The following is an 18075-nucleotide window of genomic DNA, read 5'->3' on the forward strand; positions in this document are numbered from 1 at the left end:
TATTAACCCAGATTTCTAAATCAAAAAGGGCCATAATTCAGCCAAAATCCTTGATGGAGTTATGTGCTCTTGCCTATAACTGGACATGATGATGGTAAACAAGTGTTGAAAGTTTCAAAGCTTTATCTCAAAAGACTTTGTCTAAATATGGACTGGTACGAAAAACTTAACCAAGATTTCTTAGTCGAAAGGGGCCATAATTCAGCCAAAATCCCTGATGGAGTTATCTTCTCTTGCCTATAACTGGCCATGGTGATGGTAAACAAGTGTTGAAAGTTTCAAAGCTTTATCTTAAAAGACTTTGTCAAAATATGAACTGGTACGAAAAACTTAACCATGATTTCTAAGTCAAAAGGGGCCATAATTCAGCCAAAATCCTTGATGGAGTTATGTGCTCTTGCCTATAACTGGCCATGATGATGGTAAACAAGTGTTGAAAGTTTCAAAGCTTTATCTCAAAAGACTTTGTCAAAATGTGGACTGGTACGAAAAACTTAGCCAAGGTGTGACGCCGACGCCGACGCCATGGTGAGTAGGATAGCTCTTCTTATTCTTCAAATAGTCGAGCTAATAAAAACAGGTTTAAAATTATTTCAAAATCGGACTGGCAACTTCTGATATGACAATTTTTAACAAACAAGGAAAAGTGAACACCAACTCTGGCAGCCATGTTTTTTTGTAAAATTTGATCAATCTGGATATTTCTGTACAGCGTCACTCAAGAAATTGAATGTGAAACTATTTTATAAGAGCCAACAGTTCCTGACAAAAAGATTTTGAAACTTCTAGAGAAACTAGCTGCCACGTTTTTCAATAAATGAAATAATCTGAACCATCTTTACAGAGAGTTAACCAAAAAATATTTTATGTGAAATGATTTCAAAATTGGGCCAGAAATTTTTGACAAGGAGATTTGTAGTCTCTACTACATACATACAAGTAAATCGGCCATGTTTTTAACAAACTGGAATAGCTTGTGCAATCTGGATAAAGGGTCAACACTCACAAAAGGACCATTTGTGTGACCTAATTGCAAAATCACCTGGCAGTTTCTAGTAAGAAGGTTCCGGACATTGCATGATGGGAAAAGCCCATCTTGAGCCCATTCCGCTCAGGTCAGCTAAAAATTCTACTTACTAGAATTGACAACAGTTACTGGCTTTGGAGTTGACATTCCTGAAAATAGAGAAAAATATCCAATAAGATTCCTTTTCAGCAGCTATTTTAGGCAATTTGGAAATTCTGTCATTTTATCTGCATTAATTTTGTTGACAAATTATTGTGAAACATTCCAAATCTCTTCATGATATGAAAGCAGCATATACATTTAATCATTTAATTCTAGATACAAATTGAAGAAAATCACAAAAACTCTTTTACAGATAAAATAAATTTAAGAATAAGTTGAAAATTTGTTATGGTACCTTTTGTTGCTTTAGGAGTATGTGGTGTTGTTGCTGTGGTTGGTAAGGGAGTGCAAACTGCTGGTGATTTCATCGGAGCTAAATTTTTCATATCATCTGTACATGGCGGCACATCTATATACATGGGTGGCAACACTTTCCGATTCTCACTGAAGGTTGGCAGTCCTCCCATAGTAGCTCTTACATCTGCATTTATCTGAAGTAAAACTATACATATACAAAACATACAAATGACCCAAGATGACCCCCAGTTGTTCACCAAAAACTAGGGCAACTTCCTATATATATGTATGACTGAAAGATATTTTCATTTAGAATTACATACTTTTTGTAACACTGTTTTTTTTGTTAAATTAATCATTGGCTTTGAAACAGCCCAAACCCTATCATTATATCATAATCATAATATCATAAATTATATACCTTCAGAGGTCAGCTAAAGTTAAAGATTTCAAAAATCGCTACAATCTCAACCAAGGTGCCAAAAGGGCAAGTCAAGCTTAATTTTCCCTTCCCACATGAACTTGACCTGATCAATATTTATAAGTATTTTAATTCCTGATTTATTCATTTATTATTTATTCACATTCTACACCTACTTGGCCTTATTTTAAACGTTTCAAGAACAAAATTTCAAAGCTTAAGAGAAATTTTAGAGAAATATAAACATAGAAACTAGAGCTGCTTTTGAGAAAAACACATGTCTCCCACAACTGCCTCATCATCTGAATAGTAGTATATGCGTCAACCGTGCACCAAGACCTCAACTGCCTAATCATCTGACATGATAAAATCTTGGGGACATGAATGATCCATACAATACTATTCACACGAGTACTACCGTATAACGGGTAATTTTTACCTGCTGCTAATTTTTACTATATTTTTTACAACCAAATCAGAATCATAAATATTGGCCTCGTATAAATTTGCTACATAAAGTCAAATAAGCTGGTGGACCTTGTGATTTTGTACATGTTAAAATCCTATAAAATAAAATCATGTGTTTTTACCGCAAATCCGTAAACTTTTACAGCAGTAAAAAATAACCCGTTATACGGTATATGGGTCCTTTATGTCCCCTAGACCTGAACAATTTTCTGTAATTTAAGGGCCATAATTCCGAAGTGCCTCGGCCAATTTTTAAGTTTAAGTAGTTATCGAACTTGGCCGAGGACTTATTGGTAAACACATTTTGTTCAAGTATGGTGAAGATCGGATGAGAAATATTTGTGACAGACTCACACACACACAGACAGAAGTAAATCAATATTTCTCTCACCACACAGTGGTATGGGAGACATAACAAGACGACCATGATGGTCCTAGACTGCTTACCTGAGCTATGCTGCTTGCATGAATAGTTTTTGTAGATGGTTATGGAAGGTAAATGTCAGCGAAATTATATTGAAATAGTGTCAGTGTTTTCTGTCAAGAACATTTCAAAAGTTTCTACTATATAAATATGGGCAGGTAAGGCCAAAAAAAATTAATGTTCAGTTTCTCAGGCCCAGCCGCATATGATTTTGACCCGCGCTTCTAAATTTTTTATCAAAGAAAAATTGACGAAATCCACGTAAAAAGAACATTCAACAAAAAAATGAGGACAAAAGAACGTAAATAAGAGAGTACGAATAAATCATCAAGAACGGTTACTCTGTTAATCTCGGTTAATAGGCGTTTGGTGTTCTGTTTATTCTATAAGCGAAAAATTATTACATTGATTTATCGTGCCAAAACGAAACTAGGAAATGTCGTCAATTTTAGTTTCCAGGTCCAATCTGGACCCAAAGTGATTGTTCCCTGGACAACTGTTGGCACATATGGTGTGCCTGATACTTTTTAGATGTTTAAAAAAAAATCCAAAGAGAACAATTTGGAAAATTTCCACCATAGTGTTCTTATCAACACAAATTGAACAAGAGCTGTCACTAATGGTGACAAATGCCCCCACAGCACCTTGACCTTTGACCTGGTGACCTTGACCTTTGACCTGGTGACCCCAAAGTCAGTAGGGGTGGTGTACTCAATAAGTACTATCAGCATGTGAAGATTGAAGGTCCTGGGTGAAGTGGTTTGCGAGTAAAGTGCCTTGATGCAAAACGTTAACGTTGGCCCCTGTGACCTTGACCTTTGACCTGGTGACCCCAAAGTCAGTAGGGGTAGTGTACTTAATTAGTACTATCAGCATGTGAAGTCTGAAGGTCCTGGGTGCAGTGGTTCGCTAGTAAAGTGCCTTCATGCAAAAAGTTAACGTTGGCCCCTGTGACCTTTGATCTGGTGACCCCAGTAAGTAGGGGTGGTGTACTAAGTAAGTACTATCAGCATACGAAGTTTGAAGGTCCTGGGTGCAGTGGTTCGCGAGTAAAGTGCCTTCATGCAAAAAGTTAGCGTTGGCCCTTGAGCTTGACCTTTGATCTGGTGACCCCAGTCAGTAGGGGTGGTGTACTCAATAAGTACTATCAGCAAGTGAAGTTTGAAGGTCCTGGGTGCAATGGTTTGCGAGTAAAGTGCCTTCATGCAAAGAGTAAAGTGCCTTCATGAAAAAAGTTAACGTTGTGACGAACTAACGAACGAACAAACGAACGGACGGACAGTTGAAAACTAATATGCCCCCAAAGGGGGGCATAAAAACACCATTAAACATATTATATACAACCTTTCATGGTGCTTTCATTTCAGTTTCTTTTAATGCATAATTTGTTTTAGCTCAATTGTCACGTAGTGACAAGGTGAGCTTTTGTGATCATTTTTGTCTGTCGTCAATTTCGTCTGGCGTCCATGCTTCAACAATTTCTTGTTTAATATATATAGTAACTTTCTCAGAATATACTGAGTGCCAAATGCAACCTTCAGAACAAGTATTGTTCTTCTAAATTATTATTTACATAAGATGCAATGTCTTAAGTGTGTTAAAAATGGATGTACATCACTGGATTCCATATAAAACGGGCAATGTCGTTAATAAAAAAAAAATAAATAAGTAAAAAAAGAATCCACCTGCCTCATTAAATTTTGCAAAATGTGGCCCGAGAAACTAAGCATTTTTTTTTGGCCTAATGTGTATGTGTGTGTTTGGGATGGGGAAATGGAAAAAGAAGTTGGGGGAATGATGTGATATGACAATATCAAACAAGAAGATGTGACAACACATCCTAGCAGCGTTTTTTTTTTTGACAAAACGGATAATTTGTACAATCTTCATAAAATGTAACCCAAGAAACATTTGTGTAAAGTTGTTTTAAAATTGGGCCTGCTGTGAAAACTCCCTCTGGCGGCAAAAGATGGTTTTAAGACAATTCAACATAACTTTACAATCTTGGTAGACAGTCATGCAAGGACAGTATGTGTGAAATTATTTTAAAATCTGGCCAGCTGTTTCATACAAGAAAATTTGTTTGATTTAGTTTTTGAATAATCAAAATAAATTGAACAATCTTAGTAGAGGGTCACACATGGACCAATCTTCTGGGAAATCATTTTAAAATCGGGCCAGCAGTTTCACAAAAGATTTTTAAAGTTTCTACTATATAGTAGGTAAAAGCGACCACACCCTCTGGTGGCCATGTTATGTGTGAAATTATTTAAAAATCTGGCCAGCTGTCTCGGAAAAGATGTCATTTGAAGATTTTTTAACTTTTAGCTCTGGCGGCCCCTATATGAAACAAAGTAGAACCATTTGAACAACTTTGGTAGAGGACCAAAGAAGGTACATCCAGGCCAAGTTTCAACAAAATCCATTTACTGGTTTTGGAGGAAATTTTCTTTAAAGAAATTGTTGATGACAGATAAGCACACACATGCAGTTGAGCTAAAAACAGCTGTTTCGACAAAAACCAAGAAATGCATGCCCATATATTAAATAATTTCATCTTATACAAGAAGTTTGAAATGTTGACAAAAATGTGATAAAATAATCTTCACATATCATGTAATATTACAATGTTAAAAATTATCATCCCACTGTTAGCAAATAAATCAGGTTGAAGTATAAACTTACCCCATATACGACATGTGTAGAATTAACCCGAACCATTTCCACAAGAACTACAATGGTAGTTTTAATGCCAGCTAGAGTTGGACCTGTTTTATTAAAGAAAAAATATTCATATAAAAATATGAGAAATCATTAATGTTCATGGCCCTCTTGTGTTATCGTTTTACTTAATATCTCTTTACTTTAATTTACTCGTAACAATTTTTCTAGAGCGTAACTCAAGGTGGGCCGGTGGTCTAGTGGTAACACGCTTGACTGTCAATCCAGAAGTCCGGGGTTCGAATCCCGGTCCAGACACTGGGAATTTCTGAGATTCTGTCTCCCACCTAACTTAGAGGCCTGTACTGGTTCTTCCATGGAAAGACGGCTTCGTGTGTATCGGTGCTATACACCGGGCATGTTAAAGAACCAGTCTATTCGCAAAGAGCTAGGCTAAGTTAGCCGGACAAGTCTGTATCTAAAAAGGATTTCTCTCTATCTGTTCTGGGGGCTTTATCTCACTCTGTCCCTCTGGTCAGATTGCTCTGTGTCTGTACTAGTAGAGGATGAATTTTGCGCTCTGTGTGGCTGCATTTGCTATATGTAAAGCGCCTTTGAATGTGTTTATCATGAAAAGGGCACTACATAAATCTGGTACAATAATAATAATACAACTCCGAAACTTTTACAGGGATTTTGTTAGAATTTCAAGCAATGTTAAATGACACTGAGAGGAAGTACAATGTAGCAGAACACTTCCTGTCAGAAAATGCTGGCACAGTCAGGTGAGCTGTCTAGGGTTAAAACTCAATGTCCTCCACGATTGTGTGAAGTTTTAACGAAATCCCACCAACAATTTCAGAGTTAAGCTATGGACATAGTGTTCTAAAAGGATATAAGATGTATCACTAGACTCTGATAATGTAAAGTAAAATGTTATAATAATGACCAGTGACCTCAACAATGACCTCATATCAACCTTCACCTTGAACCTAGTGAACTGGGTTGTGCAGTCTGTGTGTCCTCCTGAGGGCAAAAACTGATGCTAGTTTTATGAAAAACCTTCCAGCAGTTAAGAAGATATAGAGGGGATACAAATTAAACTATATGATCTTTAACTTCTAAGCATGATCTTGACCTTGAACTTAATGACCTGGGTTGTGCACCCTGCATTTCATCTCTCAAATTGAACTGGATGTCAAGAAATTCTTTCTTGGGTTTAAGAAAGAAACCGCGTAGACATGAATTTAAACTGCTCTCCAAGTATGACCTAAACCTCTGAACTTCTGATCTAAGTCATGTGTTCAGCACATCTTCTTGACCAGGTGAACAATTTCTGCTTGCTTTATGAAAATCATTCATGGAATTTAGACAACACGGAGCTGACTTGAAGTTAGGCTATTAGATTTTTGATCTGTGACCAATGACCTTAGACTAGTAACCAGGGTTGTGCATGTGATCTTGACAACTGAAACTACTTAAGTGAAAATTTTCCCAGCAGAGAAGACACGATGAACTGGGGAACAGTCTTGATACTATGTATCTGGGGAATAACTAGAGCCGTCATTGAAGGTAAAAAGTTACAACAGATGCTGCTTTGACACAAAGAATTTTAAATGTTGTGATCATGACCTTTGACCTTCAACCTTGACCTTGGACCTACTGACCTGGACTGTGCACTCAGCATCTTGATCAGGTTACATTGAGCGAACACAAATTTGAGCCTTGTGAAATTTGACTTCTGAATGTCACTTTGACCATGTCATCAATAATAAATTTTACCAACTTCATTAAAGCGATTAAGAAGATACAAAGGGGAAGAAATTTAATAATATATTTCATATAACATCGTCTCAACCCAAGCTATATCTTTGGTGTAGATGAGCTAAAAGTAGAAATACCTGGTATGTCAAAGGAGCTATTGTGAGCAATAGAACCCGACATATTAATGGCTTTACTAGCATCTTCATTTGGAACATCTACATAGTAGTCCATTGCGACTGGATTTTCACAGGGATTCAACCTCAGTCCGAAACATAAGTCCATCTCAAACGTTGCAGTAAATACAGACTGAAAATAAATGAAATATTTATGAAAGGTTGTGTTTTGTTTTTACACAAAGCTGTTCTGTCAAGTTCAAATTTAAGTCATGGGATTGCACATTTAACAAGAGGGCCATGATGGCCCTATACTGCTCACTTGAGTTTAATTGCTTGGTTGAACAAATTTCTTTGCTAATGCTTTAAAAGCAAAAAATAAATAGGTAAGAGTCATGGTAAAGATTCTTCAAGATAAGTACTGAAATCTGTTAAAAAATTATACAGGTGGTCCAAATCTCTTTGCTGTAGCTTAAACAAGAGGGTCAAGATGACCCTGAATCGCTCACCTTAGTAATATGAGTCATATGTTTAAAATGGCAAACTGATGCTAAAATATTAGGAAGTAGGTCAGTAAGTCACATTCATGGTCACTGAAAGTCAGTTTTAAGATCGGTGTGCAAAACTGTACATGTCATCCAAATTTCAAGGCTGTATCTTAAAAAACAAGAAAGTAGGTCAAGGTCATAGTCAAGTGACCCCTAATCGCTTGAGGTCTTCAGGTAATTATAATTAAACAGTCTAGGATATTATGATCTGATAATTTTTGAAGTATTTATTCCTATATAACTCATATAACAAGTGAACCCAGGGCGGGGCATCTTTTCACCCCAGGGGCATAATTTGAACAATCTTGTTAGAGATCCACTAGGCAATGCTACATACCAAATATCAAAGGCCTAGGCCTTGAACTTTCAGACAAGAAGATTTTTTCCCCTATATGTCTATGTTAAATTTGGGACCCCCCGGGCAGGGCCTCTTTTCACCTCAGGGGCATAATTTGAACAATTTTGGTAGAGGACCAAAAGGCAATGCAACATACCAAATATCAAAAGCCTTAGCCTTGCAGTTTCAGGCAAGAAGATTTTTAAAGCTTTTTCCTATACAAGTCTATGTAAAATTTGAGACCCCCGGGGCAGGGCCTCTTTTCACCCCAGGGTTATATTTTGAATAATTTTAGTAGAGGACCACAAGGAAAAGCTACATACCAAGTATCAAATGCCTAGGTCCTGTGGTTTTAGACAAGAAGATTTTTAAAGTTTTTTTCCTATATAAGTCTATGAAAAACTTGTGACCCGGGGGCGGGGCCTCTTCTCACCCTAGGGGCATAATTTGTATAATCTTCATAGAGGACCATTAGATGATGTCACATGCCAAATATCAAGGCTCTACACCTTGTGGTTTTGGACAAGAAGATTTTAAAAGTTTTTCATTTTGGTTGCCATGCCAACCAGCATTCTGCATGGAATTCATTGTTTCTTAACAATTTGAAAGGGGCCACCCAAGGATCATTCCTGTGAAGTTTGGTGTAATTCTGCCCAGTGGTTTTCAAGAAGATTTTTTTAGAAAATGTTGACGGACAGACAACGGACGATGCACGACGGACATTGAGCGGTCACAAAAGCTCACCATGAGCCTTTGGCTCAGGTGAGCTAAAAACAAGAAAGTAGGTCTGTGGGTCAGGGTTAATATTTAAGACGAGTATTGAAATCTGTATCAAAAGTTCTACATGTGGTCCAAATTTCCATGCTGTATCTTCAAAAACAAGAAAGTAGGATAGAAAGTCAGAATTAAGACTATTCAAGATGAGTATTGAAATCTGTATCAAACATTATACATGTGGTCCAAATCTTTTTGCTGTAGCTTCAAAAACAAGAGGGTAGGTCAGTAGGTCAGGGCTAAGAACATGATCAGAGTATTGAAATCTTTATCAGAAGTTAAATTTCTATGCTGTTAGGATCAGTGTGCAAACCTATATATGTCATTCAAATTTCAAGGCTGTACCTTAAAAAACAACAAAGTAGGTCAGTAGGTCAAGGTCACAGTCAAGTGACCCCTAATCGCTTGAGGTCATCAGGTAATTATAATTAAACAGTCTAGGAAATATGATCAGATAATTTTTGAAGTATTTTTTCCTATATAACTCATACAAGTGACCCCCGGGGGTGCCGGAGCCTCTTTTCACCCCAGGGGCATAATTTGAACAATCTTGTTAGAGAACCACTAGGCAATGCTACATACCAAATATCAAAGGCTTAGGCCTTGAACTTTCAGACAAGAAGATTTTTTCCCCCCTATATGTCTATGTTAAATTTGGGACCCCCTGGGTGGGGCCTCTTTTCACCCCAAGGTCATAATTTGAAAATCTTAGTAGAGGACCACTAGGCAATACAACATACCAAATATCAAAAGCCTATGCCTTGCAGTTTCAGACAAGAAAATTTTTTAAGTTTTTTCCTATACAAGTCTATGTAAAACTTGGGACCGCCGGTGCAGGGTCTCTTATCACTCCAAGGTAATAATTTGAACAATCTTGGTAGAGAACCACAAGGCAATGCTACATGCCAAATATCAAAGGCCTAGATCTTGTGGTTTCAGACAAGTAGATTTTTAAAGTTTTTTTCCTATATAACTCTATGTAAAATTTGAGACCCCCAGGACGGGGCCTCTTTTCACCCCAGGGCATAATCTGAACAAACTTCATAGAAGACCATTAGATGAAATAACATGCCAAATACTGAGGCTCTATGCTTAGTGGTTTTGGACAAGAAGATTTTCAAAGTTTTCCCTATATAAGTCAATGTAAACCATGTGACCCCCAGGGCGGGGCCATATTTGACCCCAGGAGGATAATTTGAATAATCTTGGTAGAGGACCACTAGATGATGCTACATGCCGAATATTAAAGCCCTATGACCTGTGGTTTTGGACAAGAAGATTTTTAAAGTTTTTCCTTTGGGTTGTCATGGCAACCAGAGTTCTGTATGGAATTCAATTCTTTGAATTATTTGTAAAGAAGACCATCCAAGGAACATCCCTGTGAAGTTTTATCAAAATTGGCCTGGTGGTTTAGGAGAAGATGTTGTTAAAAGGAAAGTGTGGCTGGACGCCTGATGTTGAGCGATCACAATAGCTCACCCTGAGCCTTTGGCTCAGGTGAGCTAATAAAACACTTAGTAATACTGAATTGCTTGTTGGTCATTAGTGAAATTATATGCCCTTTAACAGACTGAAGGCAAACAATTTTTGACTAAAGGCAAACCGATGGGTCAGTGCAACATGGTCGTAACTTGAGAAGTTCTTATACATCCCAGCTAGTGTTTACTGTAATATACTTGCTTACAAATTTGCAGCAAAAGGACCATGATGGCCTTATACCACTCACTAGGTCAGGTAACAAGAAACATTTATGCCAAATGATATTGAATTCCATGCATGAAAATGCAATGTATACTTATAAACTCACTGGCTTAAAATGCCCATTGCATGTGATATTCGAGCATGAACTGTTGCATGCAAACCGCAAGGCACCACCACTTTTTTCATCTGCATGTGATAGCTTGTCAGCTAACTGATTCCAAAACTGACATTTTGAATTGTCAGCAGCCCCAAGAACCTCAATAAAGAACAAGCCACACAGACCTGAAATAAACAGTTTAACATACACTATTATTAATACACAAGCTTTTATCAGATCAATGATGAAAAACATTTACCCATCATTTAAAAACTTCATTTTTTTATACAAACATAAATTACCTATTCAGTCATGCATTCACCACTGCAATCTTTTGTGACTAAATCGAAACCAGTAATAAACATACTGCACTTTACTAATTTACTCTGGGTACTGAATATTTTAACATATTTCTGCACTTATGGAATATGAATACAAGAGCTGTCACAGGAGACAGCACGCTCGACTATTTCAATGCTAGATAGTGAAAATGAGGAAGCTGGAGTTGTCAATGGAGTATTTAATGATTCAAATGTGGATAAAGATATTGGACAATAGCTTATGTTTGTGTCAAAAGAATTTAAGTAATAAGAGAGTTAAAGATAAAGTTATCAAAACATTAAATAAGTATAATTCTTAGAAAAAAGGTGACATACATGAAATATTGGTGCAAGAGTGATGCACCTTGTGTCATATGATGTGGTTGATAAGGTGTAACAACTACTTCAAGTTTGAATCAAATCCATTTAGTAATAACTGAGATAGAGTAAAAGTGCAAAAAACTTTAAGCTGAAATTCTAAGTAAAAAGGGGAGATAATTCATGAAATATTGGTGCTAGAGTTATTGTCCTTGTGTTATATGATGTGAATGATGATGCCGAACAACTATTTTAAGTTTGAATCAAATCCTCTTTGTAATAACAGAGATATAGTGAAATTGCACCAAAACTTTAACCTGAAATTCTAAGTAAAAAGGGGGCATAATTCATGGACAATTGGTTCTAGAGTTATGGACCTTGTGTCATATGATGTGAGTGATGATGTGGAACAACAATTTTAAGTATGAATAAAATCCATTTAGTAATAACAGAGATAGAGTGAAAGTGCACCAAAACTTTAACCTGAAATTCTAAGTAAAAAGGGGGCATAATTCATGGAAAATTTGTTCCAGAGATATGGACATTGTGTCATGATGTGGGTGATGATGTGGAACAACTCATGAAATATTGTTTCAAGAGTTATGACTCTTGTGCCATTTGATGTGGGTGATGATGAGGAATAACTATTTTAAGTTTAAAACAAATCCATCAAAACTTTGACCAAAGTGCGGACGCGGGAGGACGCCGACGCCAGGTCAAGTAGGACAGCTCTCCATACTTAAAAAAAGATGAAAAGTATCAAGCTTCCAATTATAGACCAGTCTCATTGACATGTATACCTTGCAAACTATTAGAACACATTGTGGTCAGGAATAGCTTGGATCACTTAGACAAATTTAACATCCTGGTGGACAACAAGCATGGTTTCCGTGCCCGACTGTCTTGCAAGATGCAACTTGTTGGTTTTATTCATGACTTAGCTGAATCAGTACAGCATGGCTGGCTCTTATTAAAATTAGATCATTAGGGGCTCTGCACATTCCTGGATCAAAGCTTTCCTAGGACATGGAACACAAAGGATGGTGGTAGATGGGGCAACATCTGGCTTGGCTCCTGTTATATCAGGCGTCCTTCAGGAGTCCATCCTGGGACCTCTACTATTCCTGCTCTACATAAATGACCTACCAGTTCTGTATCTTCCAATGTGTGTCTTTTTGCAGATGACTGCACTATCTACAGAACAATTAAGTCACAGGCAGACTCAGCTCAACTGCAACGGGACCTTAACAGTCCGTCATTATGGGAGCAGAAATGAAAGACATCCTTTAACGTGAGCAAATGTCATATCATGCATGTTTCTAGATCCAGAAAACTAGTGAATACTGTCTATACCTTACATGATCAGCCTCTGTCTGTTGTCAGTCAAGCTACTTACCTAGGTGTAGAAGTAACGTCTAACTTACCTTAATTGGTCACCTCATATAAACAAAATATCTAGTAAAGCATGTCAAAGTCTTGGTTTCTTAAAACGTAATATACATTCTGCTAAGAGTAGTACCAAAACAGCTGCCTATAACACCATTGTTAAGACTAACTTTAGAGTATTTTCCAGTGTTTGGGATCCTTATCCTCAGAAGGATATAGATAAATTAGAAAACATTCAGAGGCAAGCTGCGAGATTTGTAGTAAATAATTATAGCAAGACCTCGGGTACAGTCACAAATATCATAACAAATTTAAGTTGGAATTCCCTCCAGTCCGGAAGGAAATATAGTAGGTTGGTTTTATTTTATTTATGGTTCATAATCATGTTGATGTCAAACCTAAACAATATCTCGCTCCAATCACAAGAGAATCTAGACATTACCATCACTTAGCTCTGCAAATACCCTCTAGGCTCTACCACAGTTGACTACTACAAATACTCATTCTTCCCCAAAACTGTGATAGAGTGGGACATCTTACCATCTCATGTAGTCAGTCGACTGGATTTAAGGGGTATAGATTCTAGGTTATCACTCTTCTATAAGATTCATCATGATCTGGTTGCTATCCCAATCGTGGATTACCTGACCCCAATGACCCGCTATATCTTCTATGGCCATTCCCTAAGTTATAGGTTAATTGCTGCAACCACTGCAGGGTTTTTTCTAGCTAATTTGGGAATATAGCCTATACCCCCAAAATTGGGAATTTTGACGCGGAAATGTTCCAAATTGGGAAATATTTAGTCCCATAGGATATAGTAAGGATGTGTTTAAGCACTTTCTCATACACTTGTTTCACATTGTACAACCTCTTTAACATACTTCCATTACAAAATTGTCCATAATTTGGTCAATTTTTGTGCAATTTTGATGAAATTTTTTTCAGAATGTAGATTGGGAATTGTTGCACTCATTTTGGGAAAAATACATACCTTTTGGCATTGGGAATATAGCCGAATAATGGCTATAAAAACGGCCGAAAAAAAACCCTGCATTGACTATTACAAGTTTTCTTATTTTCCGAGAACAGTGTACCATTGGAACCAACTTCCCCCCAGTGTCGCCCACCTCCCTACCCTAGAGCAGTTCACTACTGCAGTTTGCAGCCTAGAACATGTCTCACCCTTAAGTTATCCTGCAAACTCGAGTTTTAACCTTTTTATATCACCAAATTTATTTTTAGTTTCTTCCACTCTTAATTTTTAACACTATATTCTTTCTCTTCTTGATTTTGACGCGCAAAATGTCTACGTTCCCGCAAGGGGTTTGACGTCAATGGCAGATAGATAGATAGTCAGTGCTGAAACAATCTTCGGATTCAAACCAGCACTGGCTGCATCGATGTTCAAACCATAATTACTATATATACTTGCTTTTATCCTGTTTTTAACCCTACTAATATTTCTCTTTTCTTGCACAACAGCTTATGTATGTACATGTTTTACATTTAGGGCTGGAAGGTGTTAGGTTTTGCACCTTTTTTATCACCAACTGTCAGGGAGTACTAGGTGGACTGAGAAGCTTGAGAAGCCTGATGGTCTTTCACTTTTTAACCCCCAATGCATTGCCACAATGTATCAGTAATTGAACAAGGCCATTATCGTAAAAGAAGAAGAGAATTAAGACCTAAATATGAAACAGATGTATGACAGGAATAAGCAACTTTATTGTAAATTTGCTGAGAAAAATTGCAAAGATTAACCATAATGACCAGTCACTTAGCTAAATTCTTTAATTTCTGGGATCAGTGTGAAATAAAAATTAAGAAAAACACTTCCATTTTCAAAAATATATAGTTTTTCTAAAAATCTTTAGCACATTGAGCCTAAATAATAAGAGAAAAAATGTAAAGCACTTTTCATGCTAAGTGTGAACACAGGCCATTGGTAATTATGTATATCCCGGTAACTGGTATAATATTAATTAAGGTATAATAGGGGATGAAAATCCCCGAGACGGTAATGTCCGTATATAGTTATTCGTCTTTGTTGTCTGCATATACTGAGGCAATTTTTTCGATGTTTTCCGGTTCAGGTTTATGTACACAACGCAGACTGGTTGTCTGCAAGAACATCCGAGCACCTCGAATCAGTCAGAAAAATTCGTAAACCGCGCCAACATGATTCTTTTTCGTAATGAAAACTGTACATGCAACTGAAAAACACTTCTAAAACAGTAAGGAAGTGTAAAGGCCGTCAAGTTTCTACGTGGAGTGCAAACAAACAAACAAAAAATCCTAAAGCCAGTGCGAGAACGCGGTGAATGACGTCACCGTCACGGCTTCCCATAAATTTTGCAAAGTATGATATTCGCTGTAAAAGGTATGATGGCACTAAATGTAAACTTCACTGTTTAGAGCGAAGTTTCACTTTCTTTTGAGTGTTGATTATTTCTTTGTAAGTAGATATATAAAAGATAAATCCCCATGCTAGGCAGTGCCTTAATTCATATTATTTCCAAGCGTCGGGAGACTGACCAAGCAAGCGATGTATATGCCACGGTCTCTCATTGGGCACCAAATGTCACAGGGCAAGAAAACTGTGAAGTCAGTCTAGGGCTTGAGCCCAGGGCCCCTTGCTAACAGGGCAATTGTGCTCTACTGACTGAGCTAACCGGTTTCTCCCCTGAAGTGACCAATTAGGTTCGTACAGTGTCTAGAAGTGTATGTGGTAAAGGGTTAGACAGTAATGGAAGATAACAGAAAGACCATATTCTGGCTACAAGACCCATTGTCACCGTTTTTTAAGACCTAAGACATTTGTAAGAAGTTGTACAAACTGGGACTGGGGTCATGCTAACTGGGGTAACAGTCAACTCCATAATGCCATAAATGTCACGTAACATGCAAGCTATTGTTCATTTTGTAGTTATACATAAATAGCTAATTTGATAAAAAATACAATTAAAAACAAACGTTTATATGTAACTTTACCCAAAATATTTAATGCCAATTTCATTTCTACTTTTTCTTGATTTTGACGCGCAAAATGTCTACGTTCCCGCAAGGGGTTTGACGTCAATGGCGGATAGATAGATAGTCAGTGCTGAAACAATCTTCGGATTCAAACCAGCACTGGCTGCATCGATGTTCAAACCATAATTACTATATATACTTGCTTTTATCCTGTTTTTAACCCTACTAATATTTCTCTTTTCTTGCACAACAGCTTATGTATGTACATGTTTTACATTTAGGGCTGGAAGGTGTTAGGTTTTGCACCTTTTTTATCACCAACTGTCAGGGAGTACTAGGTGGACTGAGAAGCTTGAGAAGCCTGATGGTCTTTCACTTTTTAACCCCCAATGCATTGCCACAATGTATCAGTAATTGAACAAGGCCATTATCGTAAAAGAAGAAGAGAATTAAGACCTAAATATGAAACAGATGTATGACAGGAATAAGCAACTTTATTGTAAATTTGCTGAGAAAAATTGCAAAGATTAACCATAATGACCAGTCACTTAGCTAAATTCTTTAATTTCTGGGATCAGTGTGAAATAAAAATTAAGAAAGACACTTCCATTTTCAAAAATATATAGTTTTTCTAAAAATCTTTAGCACATTGAGCCTAAATAATAAGAGAAAAAATGTAAAGCACTTTTCATGCTAAGTGTGAACACAGGCCATTGGTAATTATGTATATCCCGGTAACTGGTATAATATTAATTAAGGTATAATAGGGGATGAAAATCCCCGAGACGGTAATGTCCGTATATAGTTATTCGTCTTTGTTGTCTGCATATACTGAGGCAATTTTTTCGATGTTTTCCGGTTCAGGTTTATGTACACAACGCAGACTGGTTGTCTGCAAGAACATCCGAGCACCTCGAATCAGTCAGAAAAATTCGTAAACCGCGCCAACATGATTCTTTTTCGTAATGAAAACTGTACATGCAACTGAAAAACACTTCTAAAACAGTAAGGAAGTGTAAAGGCCGTCAAGTTTCTACGTGGAGTGCAAACAAACAAACAAAAATCCTAAAGCCAGTGCGAGAACGCGGTGAATGACGTCACCGTCACGGCTTCCCATAAATTTTGCAAAGTATGATATTCGCTGTAAAAGGTATGATGGCACTAAATGTAAACTTCACTGTTTAGAGCGAAGTTTCACTTTCTTTTGAGTGTTGATTATTTCTTTGTAAGTAGATATATAAAAGATAAATCCCCATGCTAGGCAGTGCCTTAATTCATATTATTTCCAAGCGTCGGGAGACTGACCAAGCAAGCGATGTATATGCCACGGTCTCTCATTGGGCACCAAATGTCACAGGGCAAGAAAACTGTGAAGTCAGTCTAGGGCTTGAGCCCAGGGCCCCTTGCTAACAGGGCAATTGTGCTCTACTGACTGAGCTAACCGGTTTCTCCCCTGAAGTGACCAATTAGGTTCGTACAGTGTCTAGAAGTGTATGTGGTAAAGGGTTAGACAGTAATGGAAGATAACAGAAAGACCATATTCTGGCTACAAGACCCATTGTCACCGTTTTTTAAGACCTAAGACATTTGTAAGAAGTTGTACAAACTGGGACTGGGGTCATGCTAACTGGGGTAACAGTCAACTCCATAATGCCATAAATGTCACGTAACATGCAAGCTATTGTTCATTTTGTAGTTATACATAAATAGCTAATTTGATAAAAAATACAATTAAAAACAAACGTTTATATGTAACTTTACCCCAAATATTTAATGCCAATTTCATTTCTACTTTTTCTTGTTTACGTTCTAGGATGTGACGTCAATACTGTCTTCTGATTGGAAATAATTGAATTCCGTCTTTCTAATTTTCAAAACTGAATCAAATTTAAAACAAATAAATACAAATATTAGATATGAAGCAAAGTTATGAACCGAAATAAATTAGAATTGGGCTATAAAACTGAAAAATGATAATTTATAAATATTCATTCTGTGTGAGACTTCAAGATGTCAGCCTCCAAGAGGTTATTATTTCCTGGTTATATTATACTGCTTTTTACGTGTGAATTTATGTTTTCTAGACTACTTATGCATAGCAAATATAGAACAAAAACTTTTTCAAAGTTACAAATATCTTAAATTCAGCCTGGGTGGCTGAAGGTTGCCATTAGATAAGAAAATAATTAGTTTTCGCGAATATTGACAAGAAGACTAAAATAATTGGTTTGTTACCTGTCAGCTAGACACTTCCTAAAAAATTTCTGCAGTCATTTGTTTACTATGTTTATATATATAGCTATGTGTGTCGATTATTATGCCTTCCCTTTCAACCCAGGTG

The 18075-nt window shown here is 37.0% G+C and overlaps 2 protein-coding genes across 5 annotated transcripts in view; one reads left to right on the forward strand and one right to left on the reverse strand.

The window, feature by feature from the left end:
• Nucleotides 1-17571, reverse strand: part of LOC123526546 (uncharacterized) — a 42155-nt gene extending 24584 nt beyond the window's left edge. Inside the window, exons 1-6 of one of the 3 annotated variants that reach the window (XM_053523033.1) lie at nucleotides 17496-17571; nucleotides 10744-10919; nucleotides 7302-7470; nucleotides 5425-5507; nucleotides 1425-1620; nucleotides 1138-1176 (exon numbers count right to left, since the gene is read on the reverse strand). In XM_053523033.1, the coding sequence (XP_053379008.1) occupies nucleotides 1138-1176; nucleotides 1425-1620; nucleotides 5425-5507; nucleotides 7302-7470; nucleotides 10744-10919; nucleotides 17496-17520 (688 nt within the window). In that variant the 5' untranslated portion in view covers nucleotides 17521-17571. Of the gene's footprint in view, nucleotides 1-1137; nucleotides 1177-1424; nucleotides 1621-5424; nucleotides 5508-7301; nucleotides 7471-10743; nucleotides 10920-15752; nucleotides 15815-17495 lie in introns of those variants that run through there. The other 2 variants (XM_053523032.1, XM_053523034.1) reach the window with 2 other exon arrangements.
• Nucleotides 17572-17627: 56 nt separating this feature from the next.
• LOC123526547 (TBC1 domain family member 15-like) overlaps nucleotides 17628-18075 on the forward strand; it is a 29356-nt gene continuing 28908 nt past the window's right edge. For both annotated transcript variants that reach the window (XM_045305743.2, XM_053523031.1), the window contains exon 1: nucleotides 17628-17761. In XM_045305743.2, coding sequence (XP_045161678.2) covers nucleotides 17745-17761 — 17 coding nt within the window. In that variant the 5' untranslated portion in view covers nucleotides 17628-17744. The remainder of the gene's footprint in view (nucleotides 17762-18075) is intronic.

This window comes from Mercenaria mercenaria, chromosome 14 (genome assembly GCF_021730395.1).
Source record: "Mercenaria mercenaria strain notata chromosome 14, MADL_Memer_1, whole genome shotgun sequence".
Taxonomy (NCBI): Eukaryota; Metazoa; Mollusca; class Bivalvia; order Venerida; family Veneridae; genus Mercenaria; species Mercenaria mercenaria.